The 22,005-nt window shown below is 47.2% G+C and overlaps 1 protein-coding gene across 1 annotated transcript in view; it reads right to left on the bottom strand.

Moving 5' to 3' along the window:
• MCM10 (minichromosome maintenance 10 replication initiation factor) overlaps window positions 1–22,005 on the bottom strand; it is a 108,120-nt gene that overhangs the window by 4,859 nt on the left and 81,256 nt on the right. The window contains exons 17-19 of the mRNA XM_029615867.1: window positions 17,968–18,081; window positions 11,219–11,364; window positions 7,328–7,370 (exon numbers count right to left, since the gene is read on the bottom strand). Of these exons, the coding sequence (XP_029471727.1) occupies window positions 7,328–7,370; window positions 11,219–11,364; window positions 17,968–18,081 (303 nt within the window). The remainder of the gene's footprint in view (window positions 1–7,327; window positions 7,371–11,218; window positions 11,365–17,967; window positions 18,082–22,005) is intronic.

Raw genomic sequence — 22,005 nt, forward strand, 5'->3', positions numbered from 1 at the left:
GCAAAGATAGGCAGAATTGTTTTTCTGTTGTGAATGAATAAAAGTTCATGAATATCCAGCCAGAGCCTAGCCTGAATCTATTCTCTGGCCATTCTGACCACACACAGTGCCATAGCCTCATCTTCCTGAGTTAGCACTGCAGGATCCATATTCAGATATATGGGAGGAATGCTGGAAAGTTGTACAAGATATGCACACCAGATCTGTCTAGGCCACATCAGGGCTATGGATCCCAAGTGCCGTCCTGAAAAATCTTTTGCACTGTTCTGGCGATGAATGGCAACAGTAGAAAAGCGAACATGAGGCTTTGTCCCCAGTTGATGAGGAAAGCATTCTAAGATAGTCTGTGACTGCTTGACAGAACTGAGCAAAATTGATTTAGTTTTCTGTTCTGTTGAGATGCGACTAGATTCACCGATAACAGACCCCCAATAAGCTGAACAGTTTGTCAGCCACTGATCCCACTTGTTTGGTTAAAAATCTCTGCTGGGTTGAACTGCCAACGTGTTGGAGATGCCTAGAAGATAGGTGGTTTATAGAACAGCTTGATTCTTTTTTGCCCAATTCCAGATTTTTAGGGCTTCCTGGAAGAGAGACCATGATCCTGTTGCTCATTGCTTGACAACGTAAAATACAGCAACTTGGTTGTTGGTTTGAATCAGGATGCTCTTTCCCTGAAGGAGATGTGCGAACACTGATAAAGCATGTCTGTTTGCTCTCATCTCCAGTAATTTATTTGATATAGGGTCTCGTAAAGAGATCAGATGCCCTGGGTTCACACAGTCCTGGTGTGCACATCCTCCATTTGGTGGAAGCATCCATCCCCAAGTACCATTTGATGGGGGAAGTGAGCAAAGAGGGGCTCCTTCCTGTATCAGCACTTAACCTGAACCTATGTATAAAGTTATGTTACATTGTTGATTTATTAGTTTTACACATTCTGTTGCTCTTCTTTACTGGTTCCTTGCTATTTCTCTCTGTTCCTATGTAATCCCATCCCCGGTTCCTGTTTTAATGTAATTTCCAACTTCAGTTCTGATGTAAACCGATACGATGTATCTACTAATACCAGTATAAAAAAAGCTTTAAATAAATAAATAAATAAATGACTGCAATTCCCATTTAATTTTCAATGTTACTGAAGATGAAAGCAGTTGAGTTTATTTATTTATATAGTAAGATTTCTATATTGTCATTTGGAGCAATTCCTTCACAACGGTTCACATGGCACATAGTATAAATTAATAAATTACAAACAATAAAATTAGCTCAAGTGCCAAACATCTCAATAAAAACACTTACATCATAATTATATTAAAAACAATAAAATGTTAATATTAATAATTCTAAAAGAGTCATCTGTAGCATAAAAATATCAATCTTAAAATCCTATGCACAGAGTAAAATTAATGACATAAAACAATTCTTAAAATCCTACATCCCACTGGGTACATAAACCACATTGGAAGTAGTGGATATGAAGGCGAATCAGCGGAACCACATGGACGGCTGCTGCCACATGACAGAGGACCACGAGTGTGGATGTTGAGCATGAAGAAGACATTAGCCTTGTGGAAGAGCAATGTCATGGTGTTTGCTCAGTCAGGAGGCAGAGATGCTCTTTCCTACAGCAAGTTTATCCATGTCCCAATGAACTTGAGGCTCAGAGTGGGCTCCAGGCTCGACTTCTCGAAATTGACCAGAAAACCTAAGCAGTGCAGACATGTTGTGGAGAGGGAGTGGAACACTTCCTCTCTTGATTTTGCTGTGATTAGCCGATCGACCAGGTACAGGAAGACTTGTATTCCCTGGTGACGCAGATGAGCCACAACTACCGTGAGCCATTTCATAAAGACCCATGGTGCTGACAAAAGGCCGAACAGGAGTACTTTGTACTGGTAATGGGAAGAATCCAACTGGAAGTAGAGGTAACATCAATACAAAAGGTGCATGGATATGTGAGCATATGCATCCTTTAGATCCAGGGCACACATCCATTCATAAATATAGTAACATAGTAATGGCAGAATAGGACCAAATGGTCCATCCAGTCTGCCCAGCAAGCTTCTTATGGTAGTATCTGCCACACCTTGCCGGTTACTCCCATGTTTCTCTTAAGGGTAGCAACTACCACCTCATGCAGTTATCCCCAAGCCTTATGATAACCCATATAAAATTTAATGTTAGCAACATTTTTACCGGGTGATGAGCCTTCTTGAAAATTCAGACACTGCTGCTTGACATGCTTTGCTTATGGATTTGGCCTCAGAAGCAGTACTGTGCTTTTTCTCTTATGTTTGCATATCAGTACCCCAGACTATAAAAGTGAGGGCCTGAGTTAATTGTCATCTGAATCCAATTCCCCTTCCACCCTCACACTCCTGTCAAAGCAGAGAGCAATGTTGCAGTTGCATCAAAAACATCAACTCTTATTGCTTAAGGGAAGTAATCTCATGGCTTCTGTTAAGGCTAGTAACTGCTGGTGCATGAAGGTTACTCCCATGCTTATCAGTTCCCCAGACTGTAAACGTTGGGGCCTTTGTTGATTGTAGTCTGAATCCAGAAGCGGAGAGCAATGTTACAGTTGCATCAAAAACATCAAGGCTTATTGGCTGACATAGTAACCGCCACACCAGCAAGTTACCCCCATGCACCATTTTCTTCATTTCCATTCTCTAGCGTTTAGGGATCCATAGTATATATATATATATTCAATGCCCCTTCAAATTCTTTGACTGTTTTCATAACCACCACTTCATCTGGAAGGGCATTCCAGGCATCTACCAACCTCTCTGTGAAGAAATATTTCCCGACGTTGGTTCTGAGTCTTCCTTCCTGGAGTTTCATTTCATGACCCCTAGTTCTACTGATTTCTTTCCAATGGAAAAGTTTTGAAGTTCGTGCATCAATAGAATCTTTCAGGTATCTTAAGGTCTGTATCACGTCTCCCCTGCACCTCCTCTCTTCCAGGGTATACGTATTTAGATCCTTTAGCCTTTTCCTCATAAGTCTTCCAATACTGATCCTAATCCATTACACCATTTTAGTCACCCTTCTCTGGACCTCTTCAATCCTGTCTCTATCCTTTTTGAGATATGGGCTCCAGAACTGAACACAGTACTCCAGGGTAAGGCATGGGCCATGCACATCAGTCTCTCACTCCCCATGACGAATAGCTCTTCTGGATTACCGCACCCAAGATGCATGAATCTGCACTTCCTGGCACTGAATCCCAGCTGCCAAATCTTTGACCACTCTTCAAACTTTCTTAAATCATTTTTCATTCTCCCTACTCCTTCAGGCGGGTCCAACTCTTGCAGATCTTAGTATTACCCCCAAATAGACAATCTTTACCTTCTGTCCCTTCTGCAACATCGCTTAAAGATATTGAACAGAGCCAATCCTAAAACCGATCCTTCTGGCACTCTACTTAACACTGTTCTTTCTTCAAAGTAAGTTCCATTTACCATTGCACGCTGTCTCCCGTCAGTCAACCAGTTTGTAATCCACTCCACCATCTTGGCGCCCACTCCTAAGCTTCTCATTTTATTTACAAGCCTCCTATACAGGACCACACCAAAAGCTTTGCTGAAATCAAGTAAATCACATTGAATGTTCTCTCTCAATCCAATTCTCTAGTCATCCAATCAAAAAAAATCAAATTTGTCTGACAGGACTTTCCCTGGTGAATCCCTGCCTCCTGCGGTCCAGCAACTTAGTGCATTGTAGATAGTTCGCTATCTTTTCCTTCAGCAGAGCCTCCATTAATTTTCCAGCCTGTAGTTTCCAGTCTCCTCTCTGCTCCCACTCTTGAGAAGCGGGAGCACAACCGCTCTTCTCCAATCTCGCAGCGCCACTCCTGTTTCCAGGGATCTGTTGAACTGGTCTTTCAGCGGACCTGCTAGTACACCTATGTACCTTATCCGGCCCCATGGCCTTGTGCACTTTCAGTTTTCCTAACTCTTTCATTTATCCTTTTGTATGCAGAGAAGAATTATACTGAAGGAGTTCATTATGAATTTCTCTCAGCGTACGTTTGTTCAGATGTCTTAAGTCCAGAATGGGCCACAATCCTTCCATTTTCTTGGGGATAAGGAAATATCAGGAACAGAAACCCTGTGCATATTGAGACGTTGGGATTGGCTCTACTGCTTGTTTTTGGAGAAGCGACTGGACTTACAGATGAAGCTGTGGCAAATGAGAGAGATCCAGATGGAGTGCTGAACAATGTGGAAGGGATGTAGGTTAGGAGAAATACAGCCAGTAGCAGATCATATGATTTGGGGGACCCAGGGATCAGTGGTGATTGGACACATGAGTAACAGATTTTTTGAAGGGATTAAAGCTTGGCTCTAGGTTGGGCTGGGCTCTCTTGTGTGGTTTTTGTTGAGGTCTGGCTGCAAGTAGCTGTTGACGCTGGGCTGGAAGGGGCAGCAGATGATACTGGTGAAAAAACCGGTAGGGCTGCCTGTGAAGTTGAGACATCATTTCTATTTATACAAACCACCAAGCGTGGCGTGCTGTTCAGGAGCCATCAACAGAGATTGCACTGCCACATTCTGGTCCTTTAGCTGTGCGCCCATCTCCAGGAGCATTTTGACAAACAGATTGACCCCCAAGCAGGGGAGCTCTGCCAGTTTATTGTGGACGTCCTTGAGGATACTGCTAATTCAAAGCCATGCCATGTGTAATTTCAATGGAGGCTGAGGAGGTACATGAAAAAGAATCAAAGGATTCGAAGACAGATCGAAGTAGGTGGCAGATGTCCTCTTCTGCATCCAGAAGAGGTTGGGGATAGTAGTTGCCTTGTTCAGTAGCAGATAGAAAGGGCTTTAATTTCGGAATCCTGTCATAAATATACTGCACCATGTAGAACTAATGGATAAATATGTGAGCAGAAAGCAATGTGCTTGGAAAACTTTCTTGCCAAAAGTTATATAGACATTTGGGGTCTTTTCTTGGCAGACAATTTGAGTGAAATTGTGTCTTCACCTTTTTTCACAGCAGACTCAACCACTACAGATGGCGAGACAGTTGGATGATACCAAAACCTGAGATTGCTGGACTGTATTTAAGGTCCAGCTTTTTAGCCATAGGAATGCCTGAAATAGGAATTTCCCACCTTCTCATCTGCAGTGTGTTGAGGATGCTGGGAATTGGGAGGGTCACTGGTTCATCTGGAGTATCCAGTACCTGAAGGTGGCCAAGGAGCTCAGAACTGGGTCTTTGCGGAAATGGGATGCCCAGCACTGTACCCATCTTTTCCACAAACTTAAAATAGATGAGATCCTCTGGAGACGAAGTGTGGTCCGGAGGATCTGGCAGTGGGTATGACATGTCTATCTGAATTGCATGGCACTGGTTCACTTATCCAGAACTCCAATGATAAAGAGGACGAACTGGGAGGTGCTTCTGGTTGACTCCAAGGAGCCTGGTTTACTACCTCTGACCTACTGGATTCCGCTGTGAAGAACCCATAATCAAGGGTTCTGATGAGTTCACCTCTATAGGCAAAACTGGGACTCCTGTCCGTGATATCACCATAGCGATAGAGGAAAGGGGAAGCTGGAACGTACCTTCCGTCTCCTTGGTCAGAGAGGTAAAAGTCTTTACAAAATCTCTGATTTGGTCAAGTGACTGGTGTGTCCTCTGACCTGGTATAGATGGTGGAACATCCTCTTCTGAGATCAGGATAAGCTCCTGCATTAGAATAGGTGTTCTGTTGGAGGTGAGTGTGTTATAGTGAATACCAGTTCTGCAGTCTCCAGGCAAAGTCTTTCTGCCACTAGTCTAGGAAGGGTGAGCACCCTTCTTATTGGAAGGGGCAGAGGTAACCTGACTCCTTCCCCTGCAGATCTAGGATGGGCTGTATACAGCTGTTAGGCAAAGCAACTTAAAGCGATGTTTGATGCAGGTGTGTCAATAGCTTCAATTGAGAAGCATGCTTAGACATCTTGATTGACTTGGCATGCTTGATTTTCCTTGGAGACACGCATCAAGGAACCTGGAGCAGGAAGACAATACTAATCAGGGCTGCACCATACATCCTTGCATTGTGCAACATGGGATCTTGTAATAGAGGATCAGGTGCACCATGCGACCAACAGTGGATGCCACTCACTTCATAGGTGTTGCGGCATCAAGCTTCGAGTGCATCAATGCGTCATGTATTAAGCGCCTTGGTGCATCGTGCATATAGATGCGCTGTGTGTCAAATGCATTGGTGCAAGATATGTTGGGCAACTCCAAGTATCATGCATTGGGAACTCCAATGCTGCTTGCACAAATGGCACGGATGATGGCCATGTCAACATTGCTGGTGCATCATTGTTAGAATGTTTGTGCTTTTTTGACCCAGGCTGTGATGGCTCCAATGATTGATGTAGTTTTGTCTTTGACTCAGCAGCTTCAGCCTAAGTAGACGAGGGAGATTTTGACCTGCTCAACTCTTTTCCCTGCGAGGCAGATGATGCTGCACTGCAGTTCAAGCATCTACTGCAACTCTGGAGAGATTTATGCAGTTCCTCGATACAAAGTGCCCTAGAACACTGAGCGAGGGGACAACCGTCCACAGGAATAGTAGTTATTCTGGTCGTATTCCGGTCTGAAGCATAGGACACAGCTTGCCTTCCATCGGTAAGGGACATAATCTTGTCACGAATACAGCTATTGCATCCACTCAATGTTGACAACTTTTTATTCTGCTGAATATGATGGAAGGTAGGGACTATGCTTAGTTTGGTTTTTTTTTTTTAGTAGCAATGAAAAGTGCTGTTGAGGGGCTGCAGAAGCAGCAAGGCAATTGAGAAACATTTTTGTGAAGCACACACACCAAAAAGTGAAAGTTTTGTGAAAAATGAGAGAGTACATGTCCGTGCTTGGAGAGAAAATGACCAAGGAGGCTCATGAGGCAACGCCTGTATGGGAACTTCTGCACATGCTCACTAGAGCACAAAGCTCAATTAGATTGGAGAAACGAGTCTGTTTGGTGCTGCCAAATGATGTCACCCACATGTAATGGCTAATTCAACATGCTTATCAACAGAAAAGTCAAGTATTTAATGTAGAACTGAAAACCACTAAACTGGGCATAGGGCATCCTGCCATTGTTTTTGTTTTTTTTTTTTTACAAGGAACGATTGGAGCCACTGTTGCTGTGGACTTCCTCGTGTCCCCAAAACTAGTTACAGACATTTATGGTCTCACAAGGGGGATCTTTACAGAATCACTATCTTGCAGGAAATGGGGAATGGCATTTATCCTGAGTCCCAGCCTGATGTCTAAATTGGGGGAAAATCTTACTTGGATCCTTTTCAAATAAGCTTACCTTAAGCATGCCATCCCGGCGCCATTTGTAAAGTCCACAGGTACTAGAAGAGGAAATGAAAACTTTTGGTAGTTATTTTTACCCATTATATGCAACATAATCTTTTAATCTAAAATCCAATGTCGTCCTCTGAGTGCAAAAGGCCTCAAGATCACCATAAAACAGCCCAGGCACATACCAGTGCAGGGTCAGGCTATGCCACCTCGACTGCTGACACAGCACCTTCCCGACATATCTTTAAAAGAACAGTGAATATGCTCTCCTGTATGGATTTATAACCCATTCAAAAGAGCCAAAGTTTCTTCAATGTCAGATCACTACACAAAGGAACTGTTCTTTAACCCAAGCCGTATTTCTTAAGAACATGAAAAAGGTGAAATTACTTCTTACCCGTAATATTCTTTCCTTTAATACAGTCATACAAGGCCAGACCAGTGTATTATGCATGCCATCCAGCAGATGGAGACAGATTACAGTCTCACTGATATCATATACCTCCGTGTTGACACCACCCTGCCAGCATTCCTCTAACAAGCTAACTGTGCTCAATACCATCAAACAATTATCGGATCAAATGAATCCTTTTGTTAATTTTTTTGTTGTTTTTAGACGAATGGACTTCCAGAAGAACAAGGAATTAGAATGAAGGAAGAACACCCAACAGTAAACTATAATCATTCACCTGTAGCAATGAAAATACAGCCTCTTTCGGGTCTGCTACCCCACTTACTTGCCTGCAAGTTTACAATCCCCTGCAAGGCACAAAAACACCAGCAGCATAGAGGGCCTTAGCTGGTCTGACTGTATTATAAAAAAAAAAAAAGGAAATTACCAAGTAAGAAATAAATGTCACCTTCCTCTTCATTCAGTTAGACCAGATGCTCTTATTTATTTATTTTTTAACTTTATGGAGCCATCTTCTTAGTGCAGGGAATCGAGGGAGCAGCTTCGGTGGCAAGTAAACCAGGAGCCCCTGGCTATCAACACACCGGATCATTGAGGACGAAACCCTAGGCAGGGCTGTCCAACCCCCCCCCCCCCCCCGAACGCCCGGCTTCCACTGAGGGATGGCCCACGAAGGTGCCTAACACCTCAGGGAGTTGACCTACCAAAAATTCCTATCTTTCTCAACAATTTTGCTAACTAATTAAAGACTGCAGGACTGCACCTCTACCATCTGCTGGAGTCAGAGAAATGCTGAGGGATTGCAGGTGGCACTCTCGTATATGAAGCAGTGCCCAACGTTTTGCTCTCTGACTCCATCAGCTGGTAGGGATGCACAACCAACTGGTCTGGACTGATCTGGGTATGTTCAGGAAAAGGAAATTACCAAGTAAGAAATAAGTGTCACACCTTCCTCTTCATCCAGTTAGACCAGACCTGACCAGTGGGATGTACCCAAGCTACTCCTTCATTGGGGCTGGATGCTGCCCCAGCCCCCTGCAACACCGCTGAAGTGAAGGAGACATCATGGGGGTAATGCTTTGAAAAGGTATGCAAAGACCACCAGATCTCCATCTTACAAATCTCTGAAGGAGAAACCAATCGTAACTGCCCAGAAAGAACTGCACCCCGCCAGGGAAATTTCAGTGATCGTGCGCCGGCACATGCCACTTCCACAGCGACCCCAATAACCCCGGAGGTCGACTGACCCGCAGGCAGATTCTCCTGGCTCTCCAGAACTTCTCTCTCAACTTTTTTCTTTTTAAACAAGAAAAACAACCTCAAAAGGAATATTTCCCTAAGACAGCCAGCAGCAGACAGGAGGGGACTTCAGGGCACGAAGAGGGAGCCAGTCCCCTGGCTATCAGGGACCCTGGATCTAGCAGGCTGCAACAGCCAGGGGTTTCCAATCCCCCGTTCGCCTGGCTCCACCTGAGGGATGGCCCAGCAAGGAACCTGGCACCTCAGGGAGCAGCTCCAAATCTCCAGATCAGTCAGGACTGCAGGTCTGCACCTCTACCATCTGCTGGAGACCGAGAAATACTGAGGGACTGCAGGTGGCACTCATTATGTAGCAGTGCCTCAAAGCTTTGTTCTCTGCATAAACCCACTTGTCTGGACTGATCTGGGCATGTCCAGGAACAGAACTTTTCCTTTACCTACGGATCCAACAAATACAACCTGGCCAGAGAGCAGCCCTCTTTGAAAGCGGCTTCCAGAGCCACCCATTCCAAATTAATCGGTGGTGGTGGGGGGATGGAGAGAGAGAGAACGGGACACCAAGACTTTCTCAAATTAACCATAATTGCATCTTCCTTGGGAACGGGAGTTTCCTCCTCCTCAGTATCCAAAATCTGCAGAGTGCTCAAGGACCGAGAAATTCAGGCTGTCAGTTCATCCTTTTGAAAGATGCAGCATGGATGCATAGTTCTCACCCCCTCCGTTCTGGAAAAACCTCACTGTCCTCCAATTCTGCATCACTGTCTCCCTGAGGAAATGTTTTAAATCCCAGAAGAATCCACAGAATAAGAAATGTCCTCATCACTCAGTGGCCTAGACCTCCTCTTTCTTTGAGCACCTGAACCCAAGGGCACTGGGAGGATAGGCGCAGGGGCTGTAGGGAGACTGCGTGCAGAGGGATAACCCCTGGAGCTGTGCCATGACCCCTGCTGCAAAAGGCATGTACACCTTTTAAAGCCTCTTGAGAAATGAATGGCAAGGGAAAGGACAAATCGTCCACTGCATAAGAAGGCAAGTCCCCTGCACTAGTAGTGGCTGGAAGCTCAGTGCTGTGTTCAGGGCTGAGAGGGCGTAGGTGCCCAATGGTTGAGAAATGGCTGCTGGAGCAGTCAGAGAGGCAAGCACTGCAATCTCAGTCAAGGGCTTCCCCTGTCAGGCTGGGCCCCCACCATTACAAATTCACAGTTAAACAGCTCCCCCTGGCCAGAGAAAGCTCGTGGCAAATACTCTGAGCAGCCTCAGCCTGCACCTTCCAAACGTGACAGGCTGAGCACAACTCCCGTGTTCCCTAACCAAAGCATGCTGCTGTCTAAACATGCTTTCGCTGTGTACCAATTCTCCAAAAACACCGAGAGTGACTCTATCCCCCGAAGCCATCTCACATGGTCCTCTGAGGTTAATTCAAGTGCCTTTACTGCCATGATGAAACGATGCTGAGCAGCTTCTGTGCCTCCTGTCTTTTTTTCCCCACTCTCTACTTTATTTGACCCGACAGTCCAAAACAAAGGCACAGGACTCCTTTGAGAAGAAAGCCCCTAGGAGGAAGATATGGGGGGGGGAAGGGCAAGAGGAGAAGGGTGAACAAGAATCAAGTCCCCCTGAAACCCCCCTGGCCATCACCAGTCCCCACAGTGGATGTGAACAAGAGCTGTCACCTCTGGAGCTCCCAAGTACCTTATCATCCTCAGCTTTATTTTTTTAGTAGGTAAGGACTCTTGCTCAACTGAGGGAGACCCATGTTCTTTCACCTCAGGCACACTGAATAGGTCTTCTGTTCAGTTAATCAGCCCGTGTCCACAGCACAGGATGCCAGTCAACCATCTGCTGGAGACCGAATACAGACAGGCTGGTGTCAGCATGGAGATGTGTAAAGAGTGACATCAGCGAGCCTGTTAATCTGTCTCCTTGTGGGCATACATAACCCCCCTGCTCTGGCTTGGTCTGACTGGATGAAGAGGAAATGAAAATTTCAGTTTGTGGCTAATCTTGCAAAATGTACACATTTCCAATCTTGTGTGCCATATACTTTAATGGGAGAATTTCTGTATGAAAGGCAGAAACTGGTGAAATGTACCCGCTCTTTCATTTTGGAGGCAACAAGCATTAAAATCTGTGTTAAACAAGTGAAAAGTAAATATTTGCACACATTTTTGCAAAAGGAACTCACTAAGTTTTCAGCATGCACATTTAGCTGTCTTGCAGCCCTACCTGCAGTGCTTTTTGGGCAGTCTGTCCAGGGAGATGCTTCGGTTCCCACAAGGACACCTGAAGAAGCGCTTCACTGCATCATGCCAGTGGAAATCATGATTCCCGCTCACGCACGTCTCCAGGGGTTTGAAGTGTGTATAGTTACACTGCAGACACAAAACGGAAGCAGATGAAACATTCTCTCTCATTTCCAGTAGCAGTATCCCCCCCCTAATATGCAAGGAGCACTAGGTACTATGTCTGCTTGGAACAAAGCCCTTCTGTGGTTTATGTCTCCCCGAGGCACCGGCTGACCTGATGTAAGCTTCATGCACACACACACACTCTCCATATAATCCAATTGCTCCGTAAATTTCCCCTCTTGCAGCTTAGACCCTTCGTCATTCTTGGCACACTGCCCAAGAAAGCTAAAAGCAACTCTTTATGCTAGGCCACCTACAAGAGTGCCACAGGAAACTCTGAGCTCCCAAATGCAATAAACAGGTCCTCTTCCCTCCCTCCTTATCTGCAAAGCATTAGGCACCCTACAATAAATCTAAGACAAAGCCCAGCATCCTGTTTCCAACAGTGACCAATCCAGGTCACAGGTACCTGGCAGAATCCCAAACAGTAGATGGATTGCTTGCTATTAACACCCAGGGTAAGTAGTGGCTTTTCCCCAAGCTTACTGATTTAAACAACAGTTTATGGACTTCTCTTCCAAGAACAAGTCCAAACCTTTTTTAATCCCAGCTACACTAACTGCCTTTAAGAACTTTAACTTGTTAAGGAAGGACAGAGAGGACAGAAAAGGGGGAGGGAGTAGCTCTTTATCTCAAAAACAATATCCAAGATTCCGAGCTGCAGGGAAGATGGGGCAAAGAAGCAGCTTTATGGGTCGTCCTAAAAAAAGATGATGCGGCATCCATTTTTCCTGGAGTGGTTTACAGGCCTCCAAATGAAATGGAAGAGCTTGACAGAGATCTGGTTGAAGACATTCAAAAGGTGGGAAAGAAGGGAGAAGTGATGATTGTTGGAGATTTTAATCTGGACGTAGACTGGAGAATCCCTTCTGCAGAATCTAACAGTAGTAGAGAGATAGTGGATGCCCTGCAAGGGGCTCTGTTCAAAAAATGGTAATGGAACCCACGAGGGAGGGAGCTATACTCGATTTAGTGCTCACTAACGGAGATAATGTCTCTAATGGGTGCCCACCTCAGAAGAAAATTATTCCTTACCTGCTAATTTTCGTTCCTATAGTACTATGGATCAGTCCAGACCGTGGGTTATGTCCCCCTTCCAGCAGATGGAGTCAGAGCAAAAACTCTCCCCTCACTTGAAACACTCTGACAGGGCGGGCCTCTGGACCGATCCGTGGTACTACAGGAACGAAAATTATCAGGTAAGAAACTAATTTTCCTTTCCCTGTACGTACCTGGATCAGTCCAGACTGCTGGGATGTACCAGAGCTAAACCTATCCGGGGTGGGATCCAGAGAGGCCCGCTCATAGCACACCTTCTCCGAATCCATCCGAATTAGTAGCCTGCACATCCAACCTGTAATGCCGCGTGAAATTATGCAGAGACTTCCACGTCACCGCCCGACAGATCTCTTGCGGAGACACGAAATGGGACTCCGCCCAGGACGCTGCTTGCGACCGAGTAGAGTGAGCTCGAAGGCTTACTGGGAGAACATGGCCCTTCAGCAAGTAAGCGGAGCTGATAGCTTCTTTCATCCAACGAGCAATAGTAGTTTTGGAAGTCATGTGGCCCTGCCGGGGACCATTCCAGAGGACAAAGAGATGGTCCGACATGCGAAAATCATTGGTAACTTCCAAGTAACGTATAAGAGCTCGAACATCCAGTTTCCTCAAATCACGGGACAGAGGATCCGAACGGTCCAGATCCCCAAAAGCTGGAAGCTCCACTGATTGATTGACATGAAAAGAAGATACCACCTGCACCTTTAGAGAGCTGCACGATAAGCCTTTAGCCAGACCAGCCTGTAAGAAGGATAAGATATCTGACACTAAAGCCCGAGTAGGGTTGACCTTGTGCTTGACGCACCACGACTCAAAAATCCCCCAAACCCTTACTTAGGCTAGGGAAATAGAGGTCTTCCGAGATCATAGAAGAGTGGTCACAACCGCGTCCGAATAACCTTTATTCTTCAGATAATTCCTCTCAAATACCATGCTGGCTAGACAAAATCGATCTGCCTTTGCAAAACAAACGGGACCTTGACTTAGAAATGTTTGGGAGTTTCCGAAGCATGAGAGGACCTTCCACCATTAGTTTGACCAGGTTTGCAAACCATGGACGCCTCGGCCATTCCAGAGCTACCAGGATCACTTCTGGCGGGTGAGCTTCTACACATCTAACACCTTGCCAATCAGAGGTCAAGGCGGAAACACATACAGCAGGACATTCTTTGGTCAGGCAAGAACCAAGGCATCGATTCCCTCCGATCCTGTCTCCCTGTGACGACTGAAGAAGCGGGGGGCTGTGGCATTCCGGAACGTTGCCCTCAAGTCTATCCTTGGTCTGGACCACTTGTGGCATACGAGATTGAACGCGTCTTCGGAGAGCTCCCACTCCCCGGGATCTAGACAGTGGAGACTGAGAAAATCAGCTTGCACATTATTGATTCTGGCGATGTGAGAGGCCACAATGCTGACTAGATGTTGCTCTGCCCAGCTTATCAACTGTTGAATCTTGACCGCCACCGGCTTGCTTCTGGTTCCTCCCTGACGATTGAGATAAGCCACTGCGGTCGCATTGTCGGACAGAACCCTGACTGATTTCCCCTGCAGAAGTGGTAGAGCTGCAACGCCAATCGCAGCGCCCTAGTCTGCAAACGATTGATCGACCTTCGGGATTCCTCCGCTGTCCATTGCCCCTGCACTGACCCCCCTGACAGACCACGGTGTAAATGGTCAGAAAGGAGCCACCAGTCGAGACTGGATCGTGCATTGTCCATAAGAGGCAGCAGCAGATGACATATTTCAGATACTGGACAGTAATGCGGACTGAAGAAGCCTCATATGTGCAAAGGCCCATGGAACCAACTCCAACGTGAAAGCCATGGAACCCAGGACCTGTAAATAATCCCGGAACCTGGGAGTATTCTTGGACAGCAAGTCCTGAACTTGATCCTGCAGCTTGAGGATTCGCTCATTGGTAAGGAATACGTTCCCCATTCGTGTATCGAATCGGGTTCCCAGGAACTCCAAGGACTGGGAGGGAACTAGGTGACCCTTGGTGAAGTTGACTACACAACCGAGTGACCTCAATAGCTGAAGGATTTGGCAAATCGCAGAGTGACAGAACGCCTCAGACTTCGCTCAGATCAGCCAATTGTCCAGATACAGATGAAGCAAGAATCCTTCCTGCCGGAGTTCCGCTGCTGCCACAATCCTCACCTTGGTAAAGGTTCTGGGCGCCGTGGCAAGGCCAAAAGGTAGAGCACTGAACTGAAAGTGCTCCCCCCAGGATGGAAAACTTCAGAAATTTCTGATGATCTGCACGGATTCCTATGTGCAAGTACGCTTTGGTAAGATCCAGAGACGCTAGGAATTCCCCCTTGCGCACCGAAGCAATGACCGACCTTAGGGTCTCCATGCGAAATCATGGAACTCAAAGGTATCTATTTGACCCTCTTTAAATTGAGAATGGGCCGGAAAGTGCCCTCTATTTTTGGCACCACGAAATAAATGGAGTAGCGCCCCTTCCGTTGCTCTGCTGGAGGAACTTGAACGATGGCTTCGAGCATGAAAAGGTGCTGTAATATTTCTTGCACCGCCCGACTCTTCTCTGTGTACGTTCATGGAGAGACAAGAAAATGATCTCGAAGGTGACGAGCAAAATATAAAGTGTAGCCGTGTTTTATCTCACTGTGGACCCACTGGTCTGACGCCAACTTCGTCCATTCCTCGTAAAAACAGAGACAATCTGCCTCCTACCGCCAATGGAGAGGAATGGATCGGCCTTGCTTCATTAGCAGGATTTTGGACCTCCAGCAGACTGGGGGGTCCCTCTTCTGCCGAAGCGATGCCCACGAAAGGACTGGGACCAGGACTGTTGTCTGCCCGTGTTCTGCCTAAATGAAGAGCCTGCAGATCGGGAAGACGAAACCTTTGATTTCCCCGGAAATTTAACAGAGGAGGAAAGGAACCCTGGGCATGTCCTCTGGTAAACAATGGACCTTGTTCTCACCCAAAGAGTGAATCATGTCCTCCAGGTCTTTTCCAAAAAGTAACTTGCCTCTGAAGGCAGAGAGCCCAGCATAGCTTTGGAGGAAACATCCGTTGACCAGTTCCTCAACCAGAGGAGTCTGCGGGCAGAAACAGCTGAAACTATAAATCTGGCTGAGGTACGTAGGAAAACATAAAGGGCATGTGCACTGTAAGCCACTGCAGCTTCCAAATGCCCAGCTTGAACAGCTTCCGCCTCCGAAAGAGACATGATACTTTGCAATTGTTGCACCCTGTGAAGCCCTGCTCAGTCCGGACTCCAAGTGCCGATATTTCAAAAATCTTCTTAAGCTGAATCTCCAGCTTACAATCCTGAAGATCCTTGAGGGTTGTCTATCCCGTCACTGGGATAGTTGACTTCTTGGTGACAGCAAACACCACCACGTCTACCTTGAGAACACGAAGGAGGTCCAGAGCTTCTTCTGGTAAAGGGTACAACTTACCCATTGCCTTGCTGACTTGTAAACCTAAAACAGGAGTGACCCGCTCCCAGAATAACAAATCCATAAGCGAAAGATGGAAAGTGAAGGACCTGGTCGGACCACGGAGACCCACCATGACCTCCTGAGGGGTCATCATGAGTCCTCCTGAGGGGTCTCAATGTCCAATTCTTCCAGGACTGCAGAAATGAGAGGGCTGAGCTCATCCTTCCTCCAGCGCAGCTCAATAACGGAGGGCGACCCAGTACAGCGAGGCACTCTGCCTCTTGTCGCAGTAAAAAATAAACTTTTTTTTACAACTTGCTTGATGTCGTCCTGGGTCCCCTCCTTCTGAGGGTGAGTGAGCCGGGCTCCCCGGTATCAGCCTAACACCTGGGGGGGGGGGGGGTGCTGGGGCAGAAATTCTCAACCCCATGCTCCTAGTACCTCAAATACCAGGGGGGAGAATAGTCCCCTTGAGGCTGAGATGCAAACGTGACCCCACTCCAGAATGCCTCCTAGCTGACTTCCTGGCCTTAAAGACCTTGTGAAGTAGCATAATAAATGCCGAAGAAATGGAGGAGTCTGAAGCCCCCTCAGGGTTCTCCTCATTTGCCCCCAGCAATATGCTCCATTGGAGCGCCCCTCTCGAAGGTTACCTGCTGCGGGGAAATCCCTTCCCCCTCTGCTGCCTGTTCTGCCGCGCGAAAAGAGGCCAAGATGGTGTCCATTCCCGCACTGAGTGGGAACGGATTTGTAGAAAACAAGCCGCTGGTGCCTAGGCCTTGTAGGCTCTCGGCGCACCTTAGAACCGCCGTCCCCAGCGGCCACCGAGGTTCCCTCCCCCCCAGAGAGACAGGAGGAACATGGCCATTGCGCGCTTCCTCATAAACGTAGCATAGAGAAGTGACTCCGGGGGCCGGCTGAAAGTGAAAGAATCGGCGGCTGGAAACAGCGACGGGAGGGGACAAACAGACAGGCCCGGAAAACAGAGTGAAGACGAAAAGCAAATCTTTCAACTTTTTTTTTTTTCAAACCTTAATTGAGCAGCGTGGGTCCTGTCCCACCTGGGGTGAGTGAGCCGGGATCCCCGGTATAACCCCAGGGCTGTGGTAACCTGGGCAGCAGGGTCCTCAATCCCTCTCTCCAGGAGCCTCTAATACCAGGGGGGATGGTTCCCTCAGGACCTGCCGACCTGCTGAGAGGCTAGCAGAAATCTTCTGGTTTGTTTTGTTTTTTTTAATTCTCTTAAAGAGACACTAAGCCTAACTATCCTCACAGAAATTCCTGATCACTGCTTTTTTTTTTTTTTTAGACTATCTATAGACCGTAGGATTTTGCACCTCCACCATCTGCTGGAGACAGAGAAATACTGACGGACTGTAGGTGGCACCCCAGGATATAGGACAGTCAGTCAAAACTTCTCTGTCTCCATCTGCTGGTGGGGAGGCAAAACCCAGGAGTCTGGAAAGATCCGGGTATGTACAGGGAATGTTAGATTGTGGCAAGCTGCCATCTCTTTATCCTTCACAACATGATTAATAACATCTTGGAACGGTTAAGTGCTTTATTACACTTGTATGTTTCAACCAGAAATCTGAGATCCGCCTATAAGGGCTTACTTCAAGTTCCATCTTTGCATTCGGCACACTTAAGCGAAGTAAGAGAAAGAGCACACTTTCAATCTTTGGCCCAAAACTGTGGAACACAATGCCTGAAAATGTATGCATTCAGAGAGATAGGCAGCTTTCCAGAAAAGATCTAAAAACATGGCTATGCAGTATAGCATATGCTGATTGAGAAAAAGAAGGTAGAGCTGAGTCGCTGAAACAATTGATGAGAGAACATGTATTTTATGAACTTTATTTTTTAATGTGACAGTTTATTATTTTTAGTATGAGTGATTTTATTTTATTTTTTTGGTTTTATTGTAAACCACCATGATTGTATGTTCAGAATGACGATAAATATGAAATAAACCTACCAGGCTGCCCCTGGTCCTGGGGAAGGAGACCCTGGGGCTGCTCCAAGTGGAGCTTACAGTACTTGATTAACCCATTCTGTTCTGTGTTTGTGTGCCTATCCCAGAGCCACTTACCGTTTTGCACGTCACGGCTCTGCATTTCTGCTCTTTAATATTCCTCATCTTCTCCTCCATCTTCTCTTTTATCACCAGAGGTTCAAAGTAGCCTTCTAGCAGCTCAGCTTCTGCCTGCAAACAGCAACACGGAGACTTGGCTTTAACATTTCACGGATCATACGCTTAGAAGTGAGATCGGGGCTGAGAACTAGCTCTTTACATAAAGCAAGGGAGAAATTACTTATCTGATAATTTCGTTTTCCTTAGTTTAGACAGATGGACTCAGGACCAGTGGGTTATGTTCCCCTGCTAGCAGATGGAGACAAAGTCAGGTTTCAAAGCTGATGTCATCCTACATACAGTGACCTCATTACTCCAGTATTCTCTTCAAAAGCCACTGTGGACCTACTAGTGAAAAAACTTGATTAAAAATATAAACAGTTAACTGTAACTGTATCCAACCAAACACTGAACCCCAGTAAGAATATAAGTGCCCTGATCTAGGGACTGGATGAAGGCTTACCTGTAATCTCTTGGAATTGATATCCACTCCACAGGTGAATCCTTGGCATCGTTCTTGGGCAGCCGAGGGTGGGTTGCTGAGTCCATCTGTCTACACTAAGGCTTTGGCCAACACCATCCACTCTCCTGGATCCAGACTCTCCCAGCTTAGAAAGTCTGCTCTGACATTGTCTTCAATCTATTATTTTTTCGGGATTGGATTACTGCAATGGCCTTTATTTGGGCCTACCTGATTCTACAACAAAACCATTGCAATTAATTGAAAATGCTGCAGCTCGGTTACTAACAGGTTCTTTAATGAAACAACATATTACACCATAAGAACATAAGAAAATGCCATACTGGGTCAGACCAAGGGTCCATCAAGCCCAGCATCCTGTTTCCAACAGTGGCCAATCCAGGCCATAAGAACCTGGCAAGTACCCAAAAACTAAGTCTATTCCATGTTACCATTGCTAATGGCAGTGGCTATTCTCTAAGTGAACTTAATAGCAGGCAATGGACTTCTCCTCCTCCCATTCTTTATAAATTACACTGGCTTCCAATCAAGTCCAAAGTTAAGTACAAAATACTATCTTTAATACATTCCCTTATAAGGTAGCCTTCATCAACCGCCAGGTGGAATCAAGAGCCATCAAGTGTCACAGGAGATAGAGCTCCTTGTGGAATTGGTGTAATACATCTACAGATGATCTCAGCCTCCCACATTGCAGGAAAAGACACTGGGATAGTTGTTTGCTTAGAGACTGCACAAATCAGCACATCCATTTTAGGGAAATGCAAACGCTCTCTCACTACCGGATCCAGTGGGTGTAGAGCTTCTAACGCTCACCTCCCTTTAACACTTGCTTCTGGGGCATCCCACTCCATGTCAATTTATTTATTTAAAAATATTTCTATACAGTCTTTCCCAATGAATATTGATCGAAACGGTTCACAATTTACCAGAAGACAATTTTCAAGATAAAGCACTGTTTGAAAATCAGTTTTAAATAGCAATGGCTTTAGTCTTTTTAAGGTATGTATTTTAAAAAATGAATTTTTACTGTTTTTGAGATGTGCTGTGTTAGTGACAGATTAATGTTTAATTGGATTCCCAGATTACGAGCAACTCTTTTAATTTCTATTTGTTCATTACCAAATGTGATTGAAGGTGGTGGACTATTTTCTGGATTTTCGATCACGCTTAACAGTACAATCTTGTTTTTTGCACGCGCAGGGAACTGAAGGAAAGGCCCTTGGAGAGACCCTTCTGTAGAAAAGAAAGAACCAACGAGACCAGGGCGGAGCGTGCTGAGACACCTGACTCCTCACAAACAGCCTCAAAGATCTTCCAAACGCGCACATAAGCTAGAGACGTCGACCGCTTCCGGGCTCGCAGCAAGGTGGAGATAACCTCCTCCTTACAGCCCTTACGCCTCAGGCGTTGCTGTTCAAAAGCCAGGCCGCTAGACAAAAGCGATCGGCCTGGTCAAAAAATACGGGCCCCTGCCGAAGTAGACGAGGAAGATGGCCTAGCCGAAGAGGTCCGTCCGTCACCAGGTTGACGAGATCCGCGAACCATGGCCTGCAAGGCCATTCGGGTGCTACCAGAACTACAGGCCCTCGGTGGAGTTCTATTCTCCTGAGAACTTTTCCCACCAGAGGCCACGGGGGGGGGGGGGGGGGGGGGGGGGGGACGGGGACGGACACGTACAGAAGGACGTCCGTGGGACAAGGGAGAGCCAGAGCATCCACGCCCTCCGACCCGTGCTCCCCTCCAGCGGCTGAAGAACTGATTGGCCTTGGCATTACGCAAGGTCGCCATGAGGTCCAGGTGGGGGGGACCCCACCTGTCGACAATCAGATCCATGGTTTCTTCTGAGAGTTCCCACTCTACTGGATCGAGCGATTGGCGACTGAGAAAATCGGCCTGAACATTCTCTTTGCCTGCGATGTGGGAGGCCGCCAGGCAATCCAGGTGTCGTTCACCCAGGCGAAGGGGCGACTGGCTTCTAGGGCCACCAGGCGACTGTGGGTGCCTCCCTGACGACTGATGTAAGCCACGGTGGTGGAGTTGTCGACAGCACCCTCACCGCCTTGCTGCGTATCAGGGGCAGAAACTCCTGCAGAGCCAGACGCATTGCCCGAGCCTCCAACCGATTGATGTGCCAGTGAGTCTGAATCGGCGACCAGATCCCCTGGGTGGACTGGGACAGGCAGACCGCACCCCAGCCCGAGACTGGCGTCCGTGGTTACTATTGTCCACTGTGGAGCTTGAAGGGGCATTCCCCGGAGAAGATGAGGAAGCGAAAGCCACCACTGCAAGGTGGCGACGGTAGAGTCCAAAGGTGGGAGGACTATGTGAAACTGTTCCGACACCGGCTGCCAACGGGATAGCAAAGCTTTCTGTAACGGTCGCATATGAGCAAAAGCCCAGGGGCCTAGGTCGATGGTGGCAGCCATGGATCCTAAGACCTGCAAGTAGTTCCAGGCCGTTGGAAGAGCCAGCGAGAGCAGATTCCGAATCTGGCCGATCAACTTGAAGGCCCGCACACGAGGCAAGAACATCTTGCCCACTCGAGTGTCAAAGTGGGCTCCCAGGAACTCTAACTCCTGGGAAGGCTGAAGGTTGCTCTTGGAAAAATTCACTATCCACCTGAGAGACGCGAGGAGAGCTAAAACCCGATCCACCAACTGTCTGCAAAGAGCCTCCGACTTGGCCCTGACAAGCCAGTCATCCAGATAGCGGTGGACTAGGATTCCTTTCCGGTGAAGGGCCACCGCCGCCGCCACTACCGCCATGACCTTGTTGAAGGTGCGAGGTGCGGTCGCGAGCCCGAACGGCAGCGCCCGAAACTGAAAATCCTGGTTGAGGATGTGGAAGCGAAGATACTTCTGGTAATCGCGGTGAATTGGAATATGGAAGTACGCCTCTGTCAAATCAAGCGAGGCGAGGAACTCTCTGGGGCGAACCACCGCGATGACCGCTCGCAAGGTTTCCATGCGAAAATGTGGATCTTGAAGGCCCAGTTGACCCTCTTGAAGTCTAAGATCGGCTGAAAAGCCCCATCCTTCTTGGGAACCACAAAGTAAATAGAATACTGGCCTGTGCCAAGCTCCGCTTCCGGAACTGGAACAACTGCGCCCAGACTCAATAGTCTGACGAGGGTTTGCTCTACCGCTTCCCGCTTGAGCCGACCGCAGGGGGAGAATACAAAGAGATCCGGTAGGTCGCGAACAAGCTCGAAGGTGTAACTGTCTCGGACAATGTCGAGGCCCCATTGGTCAGACGTGATTTTGACCCATTCCTCGAAGAAAAGGGAGAGGCGGCCGCCCAGAAAAGGGACTGTGGAATGGGTCGACTGAACTTCATTGTGTGGCAGGCTTAGGGGTGGAGCGCGGGGACTGGCTCTCACGAAAGGAGCGACGCCCACGAAAGAGCTGCAACCGAGACTGAGACCGAGAAGAATAACCCCTGGAGGAGCCACCTCGTCTGCGGGGCGTATACCTCCTGTGTCCCCGGAAACGAGGACGGGAGGGTGTAAAGGAGCG

Source organism: Rhinatrema bivittatum, chromosome 9 (assembly GCF_901001135.1).
Source record: "Rhinatrema bivittatum chromosome 9, aRhiBiv1.1, whole genome shotgun sequence".
NCBI classification, from domain to species: domain Eukaryota; kingdom Metazoa; phylum Chordata; class Amphibia; order Gymnophiona; family Rhinatrematidae; genus Rhinatrema; species Rhinatrema bivittatum.